This window comes from Oratosquilla oratoria, chromosome 8 (assembly GCF_046742065.1).
Source record: "Oratosquilla oratoria isolate Oo_2021 chromosome 8, ASM4674206v1, whole genome shotgun sequence".
Taxonomy (NCBI): Eukaryota; Metazoa; Arthropoda; class Malacostraca; order Stomatopoda; family Squillidae; genus Oratosquilla; species Oratosquilla oratoria.
In genome coordinates, this window is record NC_134784.1 from 58,413,945 (window position 1) to 58,429,745 (window position 15,801).

Genomic DNA, 15,801 nt, shown 5'->3' on the forward strand with positions numbered 1-15,801 from the left:
TGTTTTGTGATCAAGTGTATTGATAAAGTTTTGCCAATTTTGTGTTTTTTGTTTGTGTATTTTATTGGCAATCACAGTGTTTAGTGTTTGTATTTGGTCTGCTATGTTTTGAGGGATAGGTGTGGGGGTATTGTGTTTAAGTGTGTCTCGTTGTCTGATGAGGCCTTGGATTTCTGGTGTGAAGTTGGGGTTGTGTGATTTTCTGTTGCCTCTAGGGATGTATCTCTTGTCTGCGTTTTGTATGATTGTATTAAAAGTGTGCACAGCATTGTTTATGTTTGTGATTGGTGTACTTAAGTGTTTCAAAATGTTGTTCTGTCTCTTCAGTAAAAGCTTCCCAGTTAGCTCTCTTGTAATTGGTGTATGTGTGTCTGTGGCCAACTGGGGTGCATCTTGTTTTGGTGGTGATGATGATTGGAAGGTGGTCAGAACCAAGGGTTTCGACCACTCCATGATGTTGTTGGGGTTAGGCAGGGGGAGCAGAAGGTGATATCAGTAGAGGAGGGAGTGTATAGGGCTTGGTGTGGGATATGTGTATGATTATGTATGTTGTTCATGATAGTCAATGAGTCAAACTGAGTCTGTATATCAAGCCCTCTGTGTCAGGGTTGTCGACATACCAGGCAGACGACTTGGCGTTGAAGTCACCACCCATGATCAGGTTGGGGATTGAGGCTAGTTGGCTAAATTGAGGCCTGAAGGTGCTTGGAACTGTGGGGGATGATTGGGGGGGAATGTACATGTTAACTATTGTCAGTGTTGATTTGTTGCCTGTGCGGATTCGAATGGATTGGATTTCTGTAGTGTTATCTGTGGTAGGGAGGAGAATTTTGGTTGTGGCACTTGTGTCCACAAAACAGATGGAGTGGTGGATCAGGGTGATGAGTCCACCGCCATTGCCGTCGGTCCGGTCTTGTCTGATGGTGGTGTAATTATGAAATGATGGTGTTTTGTGTGAGTGTCTTAGTTTTGTTTTTTGTATAATTGCAATGTGTATGTTGTGTTGTTTAAGAAAGTGTTCGAGTTCATGTTTTTTCGTGTTAATACCGTCAATGTTGTGTTATAATATGTTGATGTTGTGTGTCCTGTATGTGTTGTATGTTGCCGTTTGGGGTTGGGGTGTTAATGGGGAAGGTATAGGATCTGGGTTAGAGGGGGGGGAAAGGAGAGATTGGGGACAAAGGAAGGGGAGTACTGATTGGGGATAAGGGCAAAGGGAAATTAGGAGTGGGTAAGGGTGCTGGCTGTGGTTGGGGAGGTGGGAGTGGGGTTACTGGAGGGCAAGTAGAATATGTCCAAGTGTTTGTGTATTGGTTGGTGTCAGCAAGTGTTGTACAAGTGAGGTGGGCCCAGTTTTTGCACATATTGCACTGAACTGAGCCCTTTGTCTGTCTGCTCGAGGTAATGGGTTCAGAGCATGTTGGGCATGTGTATTTTGTGGTGGGCCCAGGATTGCTCTCTACATCTCCGGCTAAAAGTAGAAGAAGAGGGGTGATCACCGGAAAATCACCCCTTGGTGCAGAAAAAACGTAACATTGCATGTTGAGAAAAAGGATTGTGATACTCCCCAAGGCAGTCGTAGGTCCTCTTGGGTATCGGTGCCACCTGCGTAGAGCCGGTGGCCAGGGGTGGTTGCCGCCGTTTGGCCCCCAATTCTTGGGGTTGGGGGGTGGTCCCACGACGTAGACGCTGCGGCTCCAGGACCCACTGTAGCAGTTGAGATGAATGGTCCTCCCATTCTTTTCATCTTGTCCAGGTCCTTGTTTTTTCACTGATCTACTACCACATTGGCAATCTCTTTGTCCTGGTGCAGGCCTTGTTTCTTCAGTTCATCTTGCCTTGTGTTCCATGCCAGCATGATTTTGGGTAGCTTTCCTACCACACTGCCATAGCCCCTGAGTGACCTTGATTGCCTTCTGTCAATAAGATCCATCAACTTGGCTTTGACTTGTGCTGTTGATGCACTGCCAAACTGCTTGGCACTTCTTCTTGACAGCTCAAAGTTAACAAATCCAACACTGTGCTCTGCATTCAGGTTGTGAATTGGTGCCTTCTCCAACTTCCCTGGGTCCATCTGAATGACAGCATTTTGTGCAGACTCATCATAGTTTCTAAAGGCAAAAATATTGCCCTTCTGCCACTGAAAGTCCATTGCCAACTTGGGAAGGGTCATCTTCAGGAGTTTAATGACCTGGAGTTCGAATGAGGTTGCTACTTAGAGTATGGCATCACAGACGTCCTCATCATATATTGTATGCTGGAACCTTTCTTGGGATACAACTTGAAGGCTGGTTCCTGAACCTGCAGCAAGGTGGCCACATCTACCTCCTCCAATTCCTGCTGGAATGATCTTGCTGCAGGATGTTTCAGCTAACATCGTCAAAGACAGGTATGGCTGAACTAGATGAAGTCCAAGAAGGGCACCTGCACAGTACATCACCTTCAGGAAGTCCAAGTCCAAGAAGCACCTCACAATGTAAGCTAACTGATTGGTATCATGTTTATATTTCTGCAGAAAGGATGCCACATCTTCCAGATAGTAGGGACTGTTGGCGCAGATCAATGTCAGGCGATTGAAGCACTTGTGTTTGAGACTGACAGATTTGTTTGGTTGAGGTGCTATGTGAATATCAAATTCATGTGCCTGGTTCCATGGTTTGTGATCAAAGTCATGGTTGATGAGTCGAGTCATACAATCGAGGACTTGTTAAGTCACACATGTTGTGACTGTTGTTGCATTAACAAGGAAGTTTGAATAGATTTTGTCTGTACCCAGTGTCTTCTCTGTTTCAGCCCACTGTTTGGTTATGACTTGATTAAACATCAGTTGGGTGTGCATTGCAGAACAGGTGATCTGGGATGTGCTCAGACTCCAGGCCTTTTGCCAATAGCTCAACTACTTTCAAATTGTGAGCTGTCTGGTCTGTAATTACAAAGTCTATCTTCTCAAACAGAGTTTTAGATGCGACACCACTTGCCACCTCCAGGATTTCGAGAACTGGCACCCTGAGAGCACCCAAGTTATTCCTGGACTCAGAAGCAATGCTCATGGTTGGTAAGGCACGATATGTTCCATTGACAGTGATACCCTGAACAGAAAAAGAGCCAGCACCCTGCTTCTTTGAACCATCATCAGAATAAATCACAACTACTTGTTCATCAGAATTCATGATCTCTAGGATGATTTCATCCAGCACCATGACTTCAGTACTCTTGCCTGCATCCCTAACACCCTTGGATTCTGGCAGGGTGTCCAGATCAGTAATTTTTGGCTCATCATGTACTTAACAGTTTCGCCCAAACATTTTGTTACCAACTATGATTCACAGCTGATTCTGCTTGCCACTAGACATGTGGTTGCAGTTCTTTAGTTTGTCAACAGTCTTGTAGAATTCTGGTCGGACTTTTCATATACTTTCATGGGTGTGCTGATCTTGGCATGGCAATTCATCATGCTGCTGAGTGACTGTCACCATCCACTACTTCTTAACTCTTGGACCCTCACCTTCTTCAGCAGAAATATGAATTTCAACATCAGAGTAGGTGTTGTGTGTGTTCATGCCAGCATCTTCAGAATCCGACTGTTTGCTGTCCTCAAAGGATGCAACTGACACAGAAATTTCTTTTTGCTTTTCCACACTCAGCTCTCATTCTCTCAAAGCTCTGCATATACCTGCTCTGATGCTCCATCGTTTTCATCCGTTTCCTGTCCATGAATTTTCACAGTAGATTTTGTTCTTGGTTCTTTGATTCTAAAAAAAAGGCCCATTCCATTTCACCCATTTTCACCCCATGTTTCAGTTCCATCTTCTTGCATATTTCAGAGTCCTGGCAGATCACATCCATCAACTGTTTCATAAGCCTGCTGCTCTCGCTTGAAAATTGTCACTTTGTTGCTGTTTCCATGTCTGGATCAGAGTGACAAATTCACCGTACAGCTTCAGGATGTGTTTCTTTATGTGCCTGGTATGAATGGTGTATAGATTGCAGAATAGCCAGTGTTCCTGAACCAACTCTGCCAACATCTGAGATGCTGCATCCTTGGAGTGCTGAGTTTGGCCTGCCTGCTTTGGCCGCAGCAAGTAGAGCATATTTTGAATGACATCTTTGCCAGTTTGGAGCATCCCATGTGGTAATTCTGCTCTCTCTATAATATAGTCCACACCACAGTCTTCTTGGAACGAGATCTCATATCTACACTAGCCATATTGATTCAACCTGCAAAAAGAGAACTAGTATTATGTTCCTGTAAACAATTATATATACCGTATTTTACGGCTTACAAGACACACTTTTTTTTTCCTAAAAAATACCCTGAAAAATACTAGTGCATCTTCCAAGACGAATCTTGTATTGTAAGGCAACACCCAGGCTCAAGTGAGCTTGGACACTTGACCAATAGCGACCTGGATTTGTATGTTGACTCGTTACACTATGATGTTAGCTTAAGTACTATTTAATTCAGCCTTTTATATGATGTAAACTCAGCACTCAGCTGTGGATGTGCTGTGTCTTGCGACACTGCTTCTGACCCAGGGCGGTGGGCAAGGTGCAGAGATGACCCGTCATCCAGGAGGTGCTCAGATGAGAGGGAGGGTGGGAGGGGTGTGGAGTGTATTTAGGGATGAAATGGGTGGGAGTGATTTTATGCCTTTCCCTTTTTGGCTACCTCCCTTGAAAGGGGGAAAAAGCCTTGGTATATGTATGTAAACTCAGTACTTAGCTGTTACAAGTATTTCCAATACCATAATCCTTCCCGGAGCCTACTCGGCGTGTGGAGAAAACGAGCCGCTCCCTCGTCTCATAGCAACACATACACACGAACCCACGCACATGCCAGGTGCCTTTATCAGTTACCACCAGGCTATCACACGTGTCACAAGCTGAAGTTGTTGTAAAGTCTTTCAAAAAGTAGTGATAACTCTGCATATGAAAGTTCAGAACTTTTACACAAATCCAGTGGTGACGAGTTCTCAGGATTTGAGGATGAATAAATTTCTTTCAAGTTTTATATTTCTACATGTATATTTTTTTATTTTTTTTTATTTTTATGAAAATAAAACCACCCTTGGACAATGAAAAATGTATAGTATATTTACTGATCACCAACTAGTATCATCGCCATACAAATAAAATTGGACAAGTGATTTCGTAATGTAAACAATACGTCCAATACATGTCGTCACCCGCATACTCCTTACTTCTTATGTTTTTGTGTTCAGTGGTTGGGTATATGGTGAATGTGTTCTTGTATGAGAATGACTTTTTTTCTTAGAAATTTCTTTCAAATATTAGGGTGCATCTTCCAAGATGCAGTGTCTTGCAAGCCATAAAATACGGTGCTCTGTTCCACTCGTTAGTTCACCTGAAAGTAACCCCCCCCCCCAATTTTATATATATATATATATATATATATATAAATATATATATATATATATATTATCATGCAAAATCACAGTAACGTCATCTTTTTGGTTGATTTTGAGAGCGACAACTATCAAACCGTATGAACAAGGGTGGTTATGATGATCCCATTGGACAAATGTTGGCATTTCCAGATTCAGGTAACCCTAGACCATAATATTACGGGGTTACTGCATCGAAAGGATGACTTTTGCAAAATAACACCACCCCCTAGCAATAGGGTCTGAGAGCCATAGCTGGTCACCCCCACCACTTTATTATTTGATGGCACTTCTCTTCATCCATTCATCATAATTTACAGAGCAGATAAGAAGCACATACTTTCTGGCTGTTATCTTTTCATCCATTCAAATCTTTTTCCTTATCCTTGTATCTTGCACAGATATTCACCTTTATGCCAGTTATCCACTTTATTTGTGGTTGTCCTTTAATGTGCTCTTCATCAGTTTTTGCTATCCACAATTTTTTTGCTAATCTTTACTTACTTGTTCTTTTCATATGCCCAAACCACCTCAGCACTCCTTGATCTGTCCAGTACAGCAGGTCTTTCAACACTTGTTTTCTACCTTGCTTTTACATTACTCCATATTTCACACTATCCATTCTTGTAACTCTTACCATATTTCTCAGACACTTCCTTTGAAACACATTTATAATCTTCCTTTCTGCTTCCTATAAATTCCGAGTTTCTGTACCTCACATTGCCTTAGGTACAATCATTCCTTCATACAGCCTTCTCTATATTCATCTCCAAATACCTATATGTGATGAAACTTGTCATCCTACCTAAACATGATACATACATACATACGTATACCAAAGGCCTTTTCCCCTTACAAGGGAGGTAGCAAAAAAGAAAAAGGCATAAAAACCATTCCCACCCATTCCATCCTTAATACACTCCACTCCCCTCCACCCTCTACCCTCCCTCTTATCTTGGCACCTTGTGGATGACGGGTCATCCCTGCATGATACATATAAAATTAAAACACAGAGGACCTAGCAGGAAAGTGATTTCATCTTCATGTTAAATTTTGGACAAAAAGTTTTGGTTTCATTAGATTATGAAAAATATAGAACCATTGATGGATACCTGCTTGTGGTGGTCCTGGAAGATGGACAGTGGAACAGCTATATTTCAAAACTTGTCAACTTTTTCATCTTCAACAGGAAGAGTTGAGAAATGATAACTACTCCCCTCCTCCTCCTATTTTTTTCTGATCCCACACCAATACAACACAGACAACAATCCAAAGTTTCTTTCCAGCAAAATCCATGGAAGAGCCCAAGCACTGTTGCCAGCTGTTGTAAAGTTGCAGGTTTTCCATTTTCCACTTGGAGAAATTCTATCTAACTAAATACCAAGGGTTTTTCCCCCCTTCCCACTCATTCCACTCCCATCCACAGCCCTTTCCTCCCTCTCATCTTAGCTCCTTGTGGATGATAGGTCATCCCTATATCCTTTCTACTGTCCTGGAGAGATACAGGGATGAAACTTGAGGTAGTAATTATTATCTTCATAACATATAAACCGTAGCTGCCGCCACTATTACTGTAGAAGGGATAGGATTAATGAAATTTAAGACAGTTTTAGAAGAAAGACTTTAACTTTTTATTTCAGGTAGATCAGGTTCCATCCGAGGAGACCTCATTGGTATGCCGCTACATTGAATCACCTCTTCTCGTTGATGGCTACAAATGTGACCTTCGTCTCTATGTGGCTGTGACCTCACTTGACCCAATGGTAGTTTATCTCTATGAAGAAGGACTTGTACGTCTAGCCACTGTCAAGTACCAGCATGGCAAGAACCTATGGAACCCTTGTATCCACCTTACCAACTATTCTGTTAACAAGTTCCATTCTAACTATGTTCAGTAAGTCACACATCAATTAATTCATAGTCACAACTTCCTTAGACCTTTAAGAAAGAATCAAGAATAAAAATAATCTGAGAAGGCTCATGTACTTATTAGAACCTATAGACAAATTAAAACTATTAGCATATGTGTAGTCACCTCCAAAAGTTGTCTTCCTTTCAGAATTTAACTATGCATAAGTTTTATGAAGTCAATACTGAAGGGCTTTAATGACATCCCCACAGATCAGTCTTGCAACATTCATTTATGATTGGTGATTAATCTCACAAAGAAAAATGCTGATCACTTTTAATTTCTACTAATAATCCTTTCCATAGAATATCATATAAATTTAATAGGTACCCAGATCTATGCTAGAGACATCAACTCCATTCAACCATCTCGTTATATCACAGAATTGTAACAGCTGAACATATACAACAACCTGTACCACACAGTACATCCACATAAAAACACATATTCTGACCACCAAACAAGTTCTTTAAGACAAGACTGACAGACTGCCAAATTCAATATTTTACCAAAAGCCCTTGGACATCAGTACCACAGAAAAGACTCCTCTAAAGACAAGTAAGAACCACACTAGTACACTTCCATTCAGGACACCATCCAGCTCTCAGACAGTACCAATACAAAATAGGCCTGGTCATAGAATCAAACTGTCCTTGATGCAGCCACCACACAGAAGACACTAAACACTGCCCCATACTAACAATCCCTGGATAACAACAATATTTCTTCCTTGAATGAACTATGGGCATACATGGTAGTCATTGTATGTTACCTGGGAACTGTGGGTCTCTTGCAAGAGAGACCTGGGACAACAGATTGATCATTTCACTATCCCTCCTTCCTGTTGTCATTGTTGAATCTCGCTTTTACCCCCTCTATGAATGCACCACTTCAGTGTGATATTGTCCTCAAGAATAGAAATGTTGGTTATTGGTGACAAAATATAGTACCATGCTTTACATTGCATAATGCTTTGGCAAGTATAAATTTTATGTTGTAATGTTTGTTCACTTTTTACAGGAATGAGGACCCTGAAGTGGATGACCAAGGTAACAAGTGGTCACTGAGTGCTTTATTAAGATATCTCAAATGCCAAGGAGTAGACACAGGAGCACTCATGAGGGCAGTTGAAGATGTGATCATCAAGTCTCTCTTGGCTGCTGCATACCAAATGAACACAGCCACCAACATGTTTGTTCCATATCCTAGGAACTGTTTTGGTTAGTAAGCAGCAATGATTTATTACCCTGTACTAGGTACTGATTGCATGAGGGGAGAAAATACTCTGGACTTACTGTTAACTAATAATGAGCACCTAATGAGTAACGTAAAAGTGGGAGATAGTCTAGGCTCTAGCAATCATCAAGAAGTAAGATTTAATATTATTTGGGAAGAATTAAAAAGTATGAATAACGTACAAGTACTAGAGTTCAGGAGAGCAAACTTTGATAATATAAAAGCCTATTTGAAATTGAATATGAAATGTCATATGGACCTTTCGGACATTATGGGCGCGGTCAGGTCTCAGTACATGACCAGGGGTCGAGTCACGGAGGGTAATATGCATGCCTTGGGTCAGGTCACTTGGGGGCCGGGGCTCAATAGACAGGTCAGTGATTTGGATGAAATGTATAGCAATCTAACTGATTTAATTATTAATGCACAAAATACATTTATCCCCCTGAAGTCAATATGGAAAAATAGTAATACTCCCAAATGGATAACGGACAGATTGAAACATGAGATCGGAATGAAAAGAGGACTTTACGTAAAAATAAAGAATAGGGAAATGCACCTTAGATCAAGATATAATGAAATGGCAAAGCTGGTTAAAAAGAATACACATACAGCAAAATGTAATTATAAAATTAAGGTTGCCAGTCAAGCAAGATCTAACCCAAAGGGTTTCTTTCATCTCTATAGAACAAAAAATAAAGAAAGAATAGGACCAATTAAAAACGATGAAAATGTCATGATAGAATTGGAGGAAAAAATGAGTGAGGAGTTTAACAAATATTTTCTCTGTGTTTACTAATGAGAGGTTAGATAAAGTACCTGACTGTGATCCGATTTTCATTGGGGATGAAGAAAGTAGTCTAATATCAGCATTAGTAAAGTAGAAGTAGTCAAGCAGATTGAAAGATTTAAAGCTACATAATCACAGGGTCCAGACTAAATTTTTCCAAGAATACTTAAAGAGTGTAAATTTGAAATCTGAGATCAGTTAACTGAAACATTTAATAAATCGGTTGACACTGGTTTTGTGCCTGCTGCTTGGAGGCAAGCAAACGTTGTTCCTGTTTTTAAGAAGGGAGATAGATCATCTACAGTGCTCAACAAAAGTTCGCGGCGCCTCAGCGAATCTAAACAAAAATGCACAAAAATGTAATTAATCATTATATTTATTGGATTTTTACTCGCCTAATACTTGGTTGGGAGTCCTTTGCGCTTTAACACAGCCTCAAGACGACGTGGAAGTGAAGCAGCTAGGTTGTGGAGGGTTGTAGGCTCAAAATTATCCCAGATTTCCTGAATGGCTGCCTCGAGCTTGGGTATAGAGCTGACGTCTTTGCCTTGTAACCTCTTCTTTATAATGTGCCACAAATTTTCAATTGGGTTCAAATCAGGGCTATTACCTGGCCAGTCCTTTATAAAGTTCACTTCACAGTCGTTGAGCCAAGTAGTGATGGATTTAGCAGTGTGGCAGGGGGCACCGTCCTGCTGAAAAACTGTGGCACCTGTTTTTTCAAATGTTTCAGGTAAATTTTCACACAGAAGCTCCAAGTACACGTTTTGGTTCACTTTTAAGTTCTTGGGTAACACTACTAATGACCCCAAGCCCTTGCCACTGAAACAGCCCCACACCATTAAAGTATCAGGGAATTTGACAGTACCCTTGACGTACTGAGGGTCAAGCAGGTCACTTCCATGTCGCCGGTACACCTTTGCACCACGGTTACAGGTGACACTGAAGGTGGCCTCGTCAGACCACAAAACATCAAGCCAGTCGTCCTCAGTCCAGTGAGAGTATTTCTTGGCAAATTCAATCCTTCTGGCTTTCTGCTTCTTGGTGACAAGTGGCTTAGCAACAGGCTGGTGACTCACGTACCCAAGCTCATGCACCCTTCGTGACACTGTCCTAACAGACACCTCACCAAACACCCCAGGGTTCTGTTCCCTAGAGGCATCTCCTCGTAAGACAGCAAGGGTAGTGAAGGAACAGAACCCTGGGGTGTTTGGTGAGGTGTCTGTGAGGACAGTGTCACGAAGGGTGCATGAGCTTGGGTACGTGAGTCACCAGCCTGTTGCTAAGCCACTTGTCACCAAGAAGCAGAAAGCCAGAAGGATTGAATTTGCCAAGAAACACTCTCACTGGACTGAGGACGACTGGCTTGACGTTTTGTGGTCTGACGAGGCCACCTTCAGTGTCACCTGTAACCGTGGTGCAAAGGTGTACCGGCGACATGGAAGTGACTCGCTTGACCCTCAGTACGTCAAGGGTACTGTCAAATTCCCTGATACTTTAATGGTGTGGGGCTGTTTCAGCGGCAAGGGCTTGGGGTCATTAGTAGTGTTACCCAAGAACTTAAAAGTGAATCAAAACGTGTACTTGGAGCTTCTGTGTAAAAATTTACCTGAATCATTTGAAAAAACAGGTGCCACAGTTTTTCAGCAGAACGGTGCCCCCTGCCACACTGCTAAATCCATCACTACTTGGCTCAACGACTGTGAAGTGAACTTTATAAAGGACTGGCCAGGTAATAGCCCTGATTTGAACCCAATTGAAAATTTGTGGCACATTATAAAGAAGAGGTTACAAGGCAAAGACGTCAGCTCTATACCCAAGCTCAAGGCAGCCATTCAGGAAATCTGGGATAATTTTGAGCCTACAACCCTCCACAACCTAGCTGCTTCACTTCCACGTCGTCTTGAGGCTGTGTTAAAGCGCAAAGGACTCCCAACCAAGTATTAGGTGAGTAAAAATCCAATAAATATAATGATTAATTACATTTTTGTGCATTTTTGTTTAGATTCGCTGAGGCGCCGCGAACTTTTGTCAAGCACTGTATATGCAACTACAGGCCAATCAGTTTGACATTGGTTTTAGGAAAAATGCTTGAATCAATAATAGTAAATAGACCCGGAGAACACATCGAAAGACATAATTTAATTTGTGATACACAGCATGGTTTCTCCAAGGGTAAGTCATGTGTGACTAATCTTCTATCCTTTTACACTAAAGTATATAAGACGTCAGATAACAATGATAATTACGATGTTATTTACCTTGACTTTAGCAAAGCTTTCGACAAGGTGCCACACCAGAGACTACTGAATAAAATCAAAGCCCATGGCATAGGAGGAAAAGTGTTAGAATGGATTAGAGCTTGGATTAGTAACAGAAAACAGCAGGTCACCATAAATGGAGTAAAATCTAGGTGGGGCAATGTTACTAGTGGGGTCCCCCAATGCTCGGTTTTGGGTCCCTTATTGTTCATTATGTATATAAACGACTTAGACGATGGGATAAATAGTGATGTTAGTAAGTTTGCGGATGACAGTAAAATAGGATGCCAAATTAGGTCAGGAGACGATGCAGAGATTCTGCCGGATGATCTTAACAAATTGTTCACATGGTTGGTGAAATGGCAAATGAACTTCAATATCTCTAAGTGTAGCGTTTTAAATGTAGGGCTACACAACCCCGAAAATAGATACAGCTTAGATAACATGCTTTTAGAGAAAACTGGGTGCGAGAGAGACTTGGGAGTTCTAGTGAGTCCAGACCTTAAAACCAGGAAACAGTGCATTAGCGCCAATAATAAAGTTAACAGAGCATTAGGTTTCATTGCTAGGATGGTAACAAATAGAAGTGCAGAGGTAATTATCAAACTCTAGTAATAATTAGACCCATCCTTGACTATGTGGTACAGTTTTGGTCTCTGTCCTACAAAATGAACTTCACTAGAATCAGTACAGAGAAGAATGACCAAAATGATACATAGACTCAGAAATTTGCCTTACGAAGAGAGGCTTAGGCACCTTAACTTACACTCTCTGGAAAGATGCAGAGTGTAGGGTGATCTAATAGAGGTGTTCAAATGGATCAAAGGCTTTAACAAGGGTGATGCAAACAAGGTCATCATATTAAAACAACAGGGCAGGACTTGCAGTAATGGATTTAAACTGGACAAATTTAGATTTAAGAAGGAAATAGGCAAGAATTGGTTTACTAATAGGGTGGTCGACGAATGGAATAGACTTAGTAACCATGTAGTAAGTGCTGAAACTATCAGTTGTTTTAAGAAACGATTAGATGACTTTATGAATGGGGATGACAGGTGGTGATGGATACGAAGCTGCCTAATGTAGGGCTTATGGTCTCTTGCAGCCTGTGTAGTTCCACTTTACAAGGGGAAAGGGGACAAGTGTGAGTGTAGTAGTTTCAGAGGAATCAATTTGTTAAGTTTAGTTGGGAAGGCATATGGGAGGGCTTTGATTGAGAGGATTAATAGAGGGAGAGAGGGAGTAAATGGTGAGGAACAGTGTGGGTTTAGGAAAGGTAGAGGTTACGTGGTGCAGATTTTTGTGGTAAGGCATATATGTGAGAAAGCTTTAGGAAAAGGTAAGGATGTTGTTTGGGCCTTCATGGATTTGGAAAAGGCTTATGACAGGGTAGACAGGAAGGCACTGGGAATTATTGCAGATATATTGGATAGGAGGAAAGCTGTTAAGAGCAATCAAGAGTGGTTGGGAAATGTGGAGTTCCAGGAAAGAATTGTAGTGAAGAGTTGATGGTGGAGATGTGTCTAGAAAGAGAGTTGATGATAGCAGATACAGTGTTTAGGAAGAAAGTCAAGCATAAGTACACATGGGAGAGGGTGGTGGATAGAAGTGTGTTAGAGCATTAATGGAGTATGTGGTGGTACATAGGAGTATAATAGGAAGAGGATATAGATGTTCTAAGGGGAGAGAGTGGGGGAATATCAGATTATTTTCTGGTGGAAGGTAAGTTGAGAGTGGAGAATATATGGAGAAAGAGGAAAAGGGCAGAAGGTAGGGAGATACTTAGAGTGAACTGCTTAAATGAGAAAAAAAAAGGAGAATGAGTATATGAGTAAAAGCAGCAACGACTGCAACAGCATTGTAGGAGAGAGGCCAAATGCAGAGTATGGGGTCCAATATATTTAACTTTTTGCCCAGCAGAGCTTCTTCAGCAATAACACAGTTGAGAAACATCTTACTCCTTATATAGCCCGAGCTTGCGGGGAGAAACAAACTTAAAATTGGTGTACACACAATTTGCGTAAATTGCTTGTTACTTGGTTATTAAAATTGCTAATGGTACTTATTACAAAAAATCCACTGTTCTGATTTCTATTATCAATGAGGGATATAAATGCAAATTCAAAACATCTAATTCTAAGATTATTAAATATGAAAACCATACTATGAAACATAGATGTTTTGAATCTGTGTTAATATCCCTCATTGATAATATAAATCAGAACAGTGAATTTTTTGCAATAAATAAACCATTAGCAATTTTAATAACCAAGTAACAAGCAAATTGTGTGTACACCAATTTTATGTTTGTTTCTCCCTGCAAGCTCGGGCTATATAAGGAGTAAGATGTTTCTCAACTGTGTTATTTCTGAAGAAGCCCTGCTGGGTGACACATTAAATATATTGGATCCCATACTCTGCGTTTGGCCTCTCTCCTACAGAATGAGTATAAGAAGAAGCTGAGAGAGGAGTGGGAGAGAGTAAAGGATAGAGTAGAAGTAGGAGTGGAGGAGGAATGGGGATGGTTCAAGGAGGGAGTCATAAGGTGTGCAATGATGGTGTGTGGAACTAGGAGGGCAGGAGGAAATATAAGGAAGGGTAGTGAGTGGTGGGATGAGGAAGCAAAGAAGGGTGTAGAAGAGAAGAAGCAGGCATTCATAGATTGGCTACAAATTAGAATGAGGTACAAAGTAAAGAGAAGGGAAGTTAAGCATAAGAAAAACGAAGCAAAGAGGAGAGCAGATGTGAAATGGGGTAAGAGTATGACAGAAAATTTTGAAAGTAATAAAAAGATGTTTTGGAAGGAAATTAAGAGAGGAAGAGGAGGTGAATCAAGTAGAGAAGAAATGGTAAAAGGTGCAGATGGAGAGATGATAACAGAAGAGAAGACAATGAGAGGAAGGTGGGCAGAGTATTTTAGGGAGCTGCTAAATGTGAAGGAGGATAGGGAGGGAAAAGTAGTTGCAGTGGGAAGCACTAAGAATATGAGAGTGATGAGTGAGGAAAATGAAGGAGAAATAGGGAAGAATGAAGTGAAAGCAGCTGTTAAGATAATGAGAGCAGGTAAGACACCTGGGTTGGATGGATGCCATGCAGAATGTCTGAAGAAAGGAGGTACAGTTATGGTGGACTGGCTGGTGAGGTTATTTAATGTTTGTTTAAGAGAGGGTAGAGTGCTGGAGGACTGGAGGAGTGACTGTATAGTTCCACTTTACAAGGGAAAGGGGGACAAGTGTGAGTGTAGTAGTTTCAGAGGGATCAGCTTGTTGAGTGTAGTTGGGAAGGCTTATGGGAGGGTCTTGATTGAGAGGATTAGGAGAGGAACAGAGGGAGTAATTGGTGAGGAACAGTGTGGATTTAGGTCAGGTAGGGGTTGTATAGATCAGTTTTTTGTGGTAAGACAGATATGTGAGAAAGTTATAGGAAAAGGTAAGGATATATTTTGGGCTTTTATGGATCTGGAAAAGGCTTACGACAGGGTAGACAGGAAGGCACTGTGGGAGGTACTGCAGAGATATGGGATAGGAGGAAAGCTGTTAAGAGCAGGCGAGAGTTTTTGCAAGCGTAGTAGAGCTTGTGGAAATGATCTTCCTTTTTTAGGAATGTCCCCTTTTGGGGCTACAGGTTGTAGGACTCCTAATCCCATCCCCCGTCCCTTTTTTGTCACCTTTTACGACTCAAGTGGAAATACTTGGTGGCAGTATTCTTTTGCCCCCACCACAGGGTAGGTAGGCAAAAAAAGGAAATGAATATTCAGAGAAATGGTACAGGACAGTAACAAGGGGTTGGGGGACAGCATAACGGAGGGACAGTCGTAGTATAAAAGTGTCATCATTTCTCTATGTACAGAGTTTTCAAAATGATGTGTGGCTCTGGTCCATAGGGGTGCCCCATATAGACCCTAAAGTGTCAACTGCATGCTACTTTGCCACAATAACATGCAGCCAATACCCCAGACGAGGTGGAAGGTAAATTGAGAGTGGAGAATAGGTGGAGAAAGAGGAAAAGGGCAGAAGGTAGGGAGGTACTTAGAGTGAACTGTTTAAATGAGGAAAAAAAGGAGAATGAGTATAAGAAGTTGAGAAAGGAGTGGGAGAGAGTAAAGGATAGAGTAGAACTAAGAGTGGAGGAGGAATGGGGATGGTTCAAGGAGGGAGTCATAAGGTGTGCAAAGATGGTGTGTGGAACAAGGAGGGCGAG

The 15,801-nt window shown here is 41.5% G+C and overlaps 2 protein-coding genes across 11 annotated transcripts in view; both read left to right on the forward strand.

Moving 5' to 3' along the window:
• LOC143027759 (zinc finger MYM-type protein 1-like) overlaps positions 1–15,801 on the forward strand; it is a 487,234-nt gene that overhangs the window by 259,127 nt on the left and 212,306 nt on the right. The window lies entirely within an intron of this gene.
• LOC143027756 (tubulin polyglutamylase TTLL5-like) overlaps positions 1–15,801 on the forward strand; it is a 182,337-nt gene that overhangs the window by 55,549 nt on the left and 110,987 nt on the right. For all 10 annotated transcript variants that reach the window (XR_012966642.1, XM_076189271.1, XM_076189267.1 and 7 more), the window contains 2 exons: positions 7,050–7,299; positions 8,335–8,534. Coding sequence is in view for 9 of the 10 variants with exons in the window: in XM_076189271.1 (XP_076045386.1) it covers positions 7,050–7,299; positions 8,335–8,534 (450 nt within the window). In the remaining variant the exon portion in view is untranslated. The remainder of the gene's footprint in view (positions 1–7,049; positions 7,300–8,334; positions 8,535–15,801) is intronic.